The 7,075-nt window shown below is 40.5% G+C and overlaps 2 protein-coding genes across 3 annotated transcripts in view; both read left to right on the top strand.

Annotated features, from left to right (window-relative positions):
- Positions 1-347: 347 nt before the first annotated feature.
- On the top strand, positions 348-4,926 carry LOC106177799 (uncharacterized). The gene is made up of 5 exons (XM_087013960.1): positions 348-495; positions 1,378-1,587; positions 3,084-3,341; positions 3,943-4,179; positions 4,363-4,926. The coding sequence occupies exons 1-5, from the start codon at positions 405-407 to the stop codon at positions 4,707-4,709; spliced, it is 1,143 nt and encodes a 380-aa protein (XP_086870086.1). The 5' UTR covers positions 348-404; the 3' UTR covers positions 4,710-4,926.
- Positions 4,927-6,076: 1,150 nt separating this feature from the next.
- LOC106176998 (uncharacterized) overlaps positions 6,077-7,075 on the top strand; it is a 4,473-nt gene continuing 3,474 nt past the window's right edge. The window contains exons 1-2 of one of the 2 annotated variants that reach the window (XM_013559610.2): positions 6,077-6,179; positions 6,504-6,743. In XM_013559610.2, coding sequence (XP_013415064.2) covers positions 6,164-6,179; positions 6,504-6,743 — 256 coding nt within the window. In that variant the 5' untranslated portion in view covers positions 6,077-6,163. Of the gene's footprint in view, positions 6,261-6,503; positions 6,744-7,075 lie in introns of both variants that reach the window. The other variant, XM_087013959.1, reaches the window with a different exon arrangement.

Here is a 7,075-nt window from a genome sequence, read left to right as displayed (position 1 = left end):
AAATGTCGGAAATAATTTTTAATGCCCATTTCCCTTACTTTGAGGGCCAGAATTTCGTTTTTGGGGCATAAATAAATATATAGAAAATAAATAAATAAACAAGACAATTGGCAAACTGCATGCGATCAAACTTATCTTTTTGTCATTTTTTCCAAAATTCCCAAATGAGGAGAGAAAATTGCATGGCGAATAAACTAAATACCGGATTTGCTTCCAGCTCTGTTAAGAAATGCAGGAATTCTAAAATTTTATTGTTTTCTTTGACTTGCTTGTCTTGCATTTGTTTTACATTTCATGAATAATGTCCGCTGATGTTTATGACTTTTTAAGCGGTGCTGATTTCGATATTTTACCATTCTTTCGTTTGCGAGAGCAGCGCGCAGACGACAGGTTTACCGACGACCATGGGCGGCGTCTCTCGTCTGCTAAGTTATTGCAACTTGTTTTCATTGCTGATGGTATTGTCCAGAATCTCGCAATGTGATGCACAGGCTGGTAAGTTATTTATTTATTTATTTAAATGTAAAAATTCTTCAAATGTAAAAATGACAAGCGTTATCAGTTTTTAAATATATATATATTTACTGAGATCAATCCATTTTATTTTTATACAGCTGAAATTGTACTGGTGTCTAAACTGGTGCGAAACCAGTCAAACACTCAATGTTCACGTGGTTTTAAGTAAAATAAGACAAATGCAACATTATTTAACAACTTAAAACTGGAAGAAGCGATTGCGTCCGGTGACTACGATAGATTTCACAGTGACACCATGATTTTCCTTTCACGAAATGTAATTGCATATTCTTCTTGAAAAGCAGAATATGAAATAGGACGCCTTAACGATATTAATATTAGTCATTTACTCCCTGATGATGGTGGCTGACAGTCACAGAAATATTGGAGGAAATACCCACATATTTTACAAGCTCTTGATAAAAAGAAAAACAATAATTTGAGTTAATATTAGTCGATTTTGGAATGTCGTTGTTTTAGAGAAAATTAAAACATAAGCATTGTGTTTTACTCCATGTCTTCAATTGTTATATGTCAAATTCAGATTTTCTTCCAATTGTAAGCTTTTCTTTTATATTAAGAAATATAATATAAAATAATATATAAAGATAAAAGAAATATAAAGAATATAAAGAAAATAATAAGTTATACAAGCCGATATTTCATTTGTAGCTCTGTTAACAATGAAAAAAGAAATTATTGTAACGGTAAAACAATAACCGGCTGATTAGCTTGATTTCGATTCCCGTTCCACCTGAACAAACATCACATTTTCCGTTTTTCATGAATGTCATATATTCACAGATGACCTGCTCAATAATGCGTCGAATCCGTCTTCACACAATTTTTGTCTCATTTCAGGTCGACGGCTGGGGTTACAAGGAATGACGGTCGCAGCCGCCGATATAGCAGCGTGCAGGACTGCATGCATGAACATGCCGGGGTGCGCCGCCTTTGATTTTACCACCGTGGGCCCCACGTGCACGCTGTACCAGGCCCCTATCGCCTGTCTGAGACCTCTTATCGTAGATGCTACAGCAACATTTGAAGTCGTAAGGCTCGATTTGTGTCGTAAGTCTCATTCTATACTATACCTCTACACTGTCCCAATATATGCTCTTGTTTCAGAAAGCCTAATCAGACATACTCGATGACGTCAGTTGTGTCTATCTTGAAGTTTGCCTGCAATCATTTCAGGTTCGCAGACATCGAAGTCGTCTTTATCAACCGGTTTCCCGTCCATAAACATAATTGAAATACTATAGAATGCAAGTCGACAACATGATGTTTCGTTGCGTAAATACAGTCAATCAGTTAGTTAAATCCATCATACACCAAAACTGTTTTGTATTTATTGTTGGGATTGTGTACCATTCTAAGACTGGGTTCCCACAGATTTAGATTGACCCATCTGGATCGACCTAACTCACGCTAAATTGCTGTCAGCTTCCGGGAGCCGAGCGCGCGCAAAAGTTAAAGCCATAATAACTCTTCTTTTTTGCCATAAATTCGATTTTCCTGGAGTAAACGGCAATTTTCCTGTACTTACCAATGGTTAGCGACCCCATTCCTGCATTCAAAGTTAGTCCAGGTTTTTTCCTAAACGTTTGGTTTTTTGTCAAAATCTCTTAAGAGATTTTAACTGACGGAGCCCTCTCTGACTTTGCATTGTCACGCGATATCGAGCGATAGTTTCTGGTGACCTACTCAAAACCGCGGGAAAAGCAGAAAACAACAACATTATATAACAATAATATAAGATTTATAAGCTATATTCGTCTTATTGCTCAAAATGCATTTATATCTACAATGTGTGCAATTCTGGGCTTTTCGTTATCCGACGCACTGTACAAAAACTCCCGTCTTACGTTTGCGTATTTGCATCAGGCGTTTGGCGCCAGAAGTTATTTTGGTCTCGTATGAACGCGAGATTCCGCGTGACACCCTAACGTCATTGGCAACGGATGCCTTAACGACCGGGAAGAAAGGCACCGAATGTCCCAATGACAAGCACAGATTTTAGTTTTACTACAAGAACGGCCGTTTTAGTGGTAAAATGCAAGAGAATATATTTCCATGCGTTGTTTACAATGTATTTCTTGCGGAATTTTGAATCTCAAAGGAAGAGTTTTTATTGCCTTAATTACCCCCTTACAGCTTTTAGGAGTTGGGACAGACATTGAAGCCGGTTTAGCTGACAGCAATCTAGTGAGACTTCCCGGGGGGTAGATCGATCTAAATATCTGTGGGAATGGTCTGTAAGATTCAGATACCATACGAATATAATATAAAATAAAACACAAAATATTTCAACATTCAATATTACAGACATTGTGGCATACACTTTCCTCTATACCTGATTAAATTCTTTAAGAATATAAACACCAACAAATGAAATTTTTACGTCTAATTCCCCTTTCTGAAAGCATCAACAGTCAGTCTGTACCTTGGACAACAATGAGCAGCCGTCCATTGTAAAATTTCACCAAAGGTATTGTCAGTCGCGCTTAAATGTATATAACGTAATGCGGTATAAAAAACAGAACTTATTTGATTTCCCCTTCCAGCGTTTATGCCTCCTGGTTCCATCCCCGCGAAGTTCGACACTCAAGATGCCGGGTTCACCATCCCGGGGGGTATGGCCAACTCCGCCAACAACATCACGGCATGTGTGGCAGCATGTTCTACGGGCTGTTTCGGCATCAGCTTCGACTACAGCTCCACTGCCAGTACCAGATGTTTCTTACTCATGACAATGACCGCTGTCTGTATGACGCCCTTGGTGCCTTCTTCGGCAGGGGTGGTATACAGGGTAGCCTGCCCAGGTAACTTCTTAGCGGATAATTTCTCTCGCGACCTCTCTAGGTATGACAGTTCCTTGTGAAACAAATTTGGTTAAGTGAAGGACACAGGTGTGTTTCTTTCGTGTCCCGCAGTTAATCGCGTGATTTCTGTTTGTGTGCGTGGGGTTGGGGGGGGGGGGGGCATTTGCTGCCAGAGGCCAGATTAGTGGTAAAAACGTTCAGAGAAGAGCCGATCTTTATAATAATAATCGATGTTTTATTTATTTTTTCTTTATCCAATGTAAATGTAAAGAACAAGAGAATGCAAAATAATAGTAATAAAGTAGGGGGAAGAGATTGTTATGACCCGAAACGTTGAAGAGGATGCAAAGCCCCTCTTTATGTAAGTGCACTACTTTTTTAATCTCATGATCACTTCTATTTTTCTATCTCGGTGTGGACTGAAAAGCTAGGTCTTGGGGTTGACATTTGAACGTAGCATTTTTCTTCAAACAGCAGATTCTACCAGTAGTGGTGGCGTTATATTGGACATAGCACCAATTTAAAAATAGTTCCTAAAATAAATCTTTTGCTCTTCAACTCCATTCATGTTTGGCGCTTAACCCCATTATATTTTGTTCAGTGGGCACAGGTTTGCCAGCTAAATTTGGAACGAGCATGCTGAATATGGAACTGATGGGAGGGACGACGGTACCGCAGGCCAGAACGCTGCAGTCCTGCGCCGCTAACTGCGGGTCCAGCTGCATTGCCATCACCTTTGACACAGCGACCTTGATGTGCCGCACCCACTTCTCGGCCACTGGGTGTAACGCAGCTGTCACCAACTTGAACGCCATCACTGTCAGATGTGCAGTCTGCAGTAAGTATCAGACGGCTACCATGTGACTCAATCCAGCAGACCTAAATAGTTCGTTAAGATATTGGCAGTTAATTATGAGGTATTTTGTTTTTCATTCCACGTCCCATACTTGAAGCTTACCAAAAAGATATATGGAGACCGTCAACTACATGTCTTTGATCTCATTGTCTTTCTCATTGTCAGACACTGCCCCCGGAGCCAACACCACCACGTGTTTCGGCAACATGGAGACGCTGACATGCGCCACGGGAATCGTCTCCATCGCTTCTGCCACATATGGTCGGGTCGTGGGGTCTCAAGTCTGCCTGCCAAACATGGGCAATCCCCCGGCTTGTACGGAACCCAATATTTTCCCTATAGTACAGTCGATTTGCAACAATAATGCCGGGACGTGTAATGTAATGAACAGCATTAATACCTTACAAACGGCAGCGATGACTATTCCTATTGGCTTCGCAGGGTGTATGGCTGACTCGTCTCCGGTTCTGATGATACAGTATAACTGCGTCAGTAAGTATATTAATAGCTGACTGCCACTGTAACGTGACGGAGAGTCCCTCATGAAAGAGTTCGCTTCCCATTCATTTGTACAGGTGAGCCTCGCCCTAGATTTTGACCCACTTAGGTCAGGCTAACCCTAACCATTTTAACTGTATGAAAGGCGGACTTTTACGCGGACCTTAGTTTCGTTACGCCCGCTGTGAAACGATATTGCCACGCATGCGCACTTACAAGCACCGCGGGTGCCTAAACTAAGACCCTTTTACGACCCCTTCTATCAGTTGCGTCGTATCACTTTTCAAACCTATTCATCGTTGGTTGGTTTTGTTTGCCAAAGCATCCCTTTAAATTTACTTATTTTTAGAATACATGTGTTTTGTGCCCATTATACTGTAATATGTCCTGTGTCACGTGTTCAAGCCGTCTTGGTGTTCAGATATTGCTTTTTCAAATAACTTAAATTTAAATTTTTAACAACGCTATTAATCTTGAAATAACATAAAGGAGTAATACGCCAAACTCATGTATTTTCTGTTTAAACATTTACAAAGTTGAACTGCTGTATACCGTACACGTTTTTGGCGCGAACGTTCACATACGTTCTCGTATAGAATGCTTCTGTATTTCTTCTAAAAATCAAACTTTAACTTTTTATTTTTTTCATCAAAATGTGCTACCTGATAATATAAACGCAACATGCCTATCTTCAATTGAAAAAAATGCGATTAATCTCTCAAAGAAATAATTGTTCTTTATAACTATGACACGGTGAACTGATCACGTGATCGCGGAACGTTCAAGTCACGCGCCATTGGACTATTTTTGTAATACTTTATAGTTCCAGCATGGTAATCAGTCTCTTAACTCTGCCTTGTACGTACGTCATTAGCACTTGGTCGATTCAACTATTCATAAACTACTTGACGTGCAATTTGTATACTGTTAAATCTTATCTTCCTCTGTTTTTCAGCAACCACACCTATTTGTAAGTATTCTTTTATCTAATAATAATGATAATGATATCATGATATCAAGGGAACGTTTGTGAGATTTGTACTGTTATGCATTTGGCGACTTGCTTTTTAAATAGAGATATTTGCATGTAATAGCGTTGTTTATGTAAGTAAGTATTTACCCGTACAAATCCAATGTATCTTTACCCGGTAGGACAAATTTTCAGGGTTGACCAAAAAATCTATGCAGCATTCTAAAGCTTGTGAACTGTATAGGGTTATTAAACTTTGAAAGAATATTGGAATGGATGTTGTTAACGTTGATTGATTGTCACCCGAAAGCATTAAACTCGAAACTTAGAACTTACAATAATCAACCTTGCCAGCCCCCCCCCACCTCCCTCCCCCCACCCCTGTCACATCCTTCCTCTCACACTGCCAGTCTTTTATATCGTACGTCTGTTAAACTATAGTGTTTAATACTTTCAGCGACAATACCGCCATCTACAGTGACGCCTACCACACTAACCATGCCGCCTACGTTCAGTAAGTGAACATCGTCTTCCTAACGCTACACGTAGCTCTGAAATTTAGATAAAATGACGGAATATTTCGACCACTGGATGTGTATGTATTATCTCTGTTTCGCTGTGTCAGTGTTCACAAAACCGTAGGTGCATTCCGCTCAAACGGTCAAATTAAAAGATAAAGAACAAGTCAGGGTACAGCTTGTAGACATTTCGTACCAAATTACCACTACTCGGTTCTTACATAACTCAAATACCCATGAGGTTGTCAACAACCAAACAAGTGGTAGTGGCTCGTTTCCACCTCCTGAATCTATGAACATCTCCCCTTGTTTTGTTTCAGTGGCACAGATGTACACAGTGACAATGGGCGCCCACATCCCCAACGGCGTCCAGCTCCCGGGGGCCAACTACACCTCAGCCACTTCCTGCACCACCGCCTGTGACAGCATGTCTACCTGTATCGCCGCCGACTGGAACGTGGCCTTCAATACGTGTTTCCTTCACACTGCTGTCACTGGATGTAACGCTCTGGTCAACAAGACGACCTGTAATAACTACAGGAGAGTAGGAGCTTGTACAAGTGAGTGAGTTGTGCTAAACGCGCGTGGAAATTGAAACACGCGCGTATTGTGCATTTTTTCAGCCAACGAGGTCCTTCCCAGATTGTCTGAAACTTGTGTGTAGTCACTTTGTGACGTCATAGAAAACGAGAACACGAGTATTATTGGCTTAACTTTTAACAATCAGCGTGAAGCTCTATGCATTGTTGCCTTAGAAAGCAATACCAAAGCCATTCGCAAAACGTGATAAATCTGTACTGATGTGCAACAGACTATGATTCTACGGAACTTAAGCGAAAACAAACAGAAGAATAACTATGGATAAATTCTGTCAGCTTACTCGTTTCTGTAC

This window comes from Lingula anatina, chromosome 5, assembly GCF_051362555.1.
Source record: "Lingula anatina isolate TDL-2025a chromosome 5, LinAna3.0, whole genome shotgun sequence".
Classification (NCBI taxonomy): domain Eukaryota; kingdom Metazoa; phylum Brachiopoda; class Lingulata; order Lingulida; family Lingulidae; genus Lingula; species Lingula anatina.
Note: the sequence above shows the minus strand (reverse complement) of the source record. Positions and strands in the feature narration are given on the sequence as shown.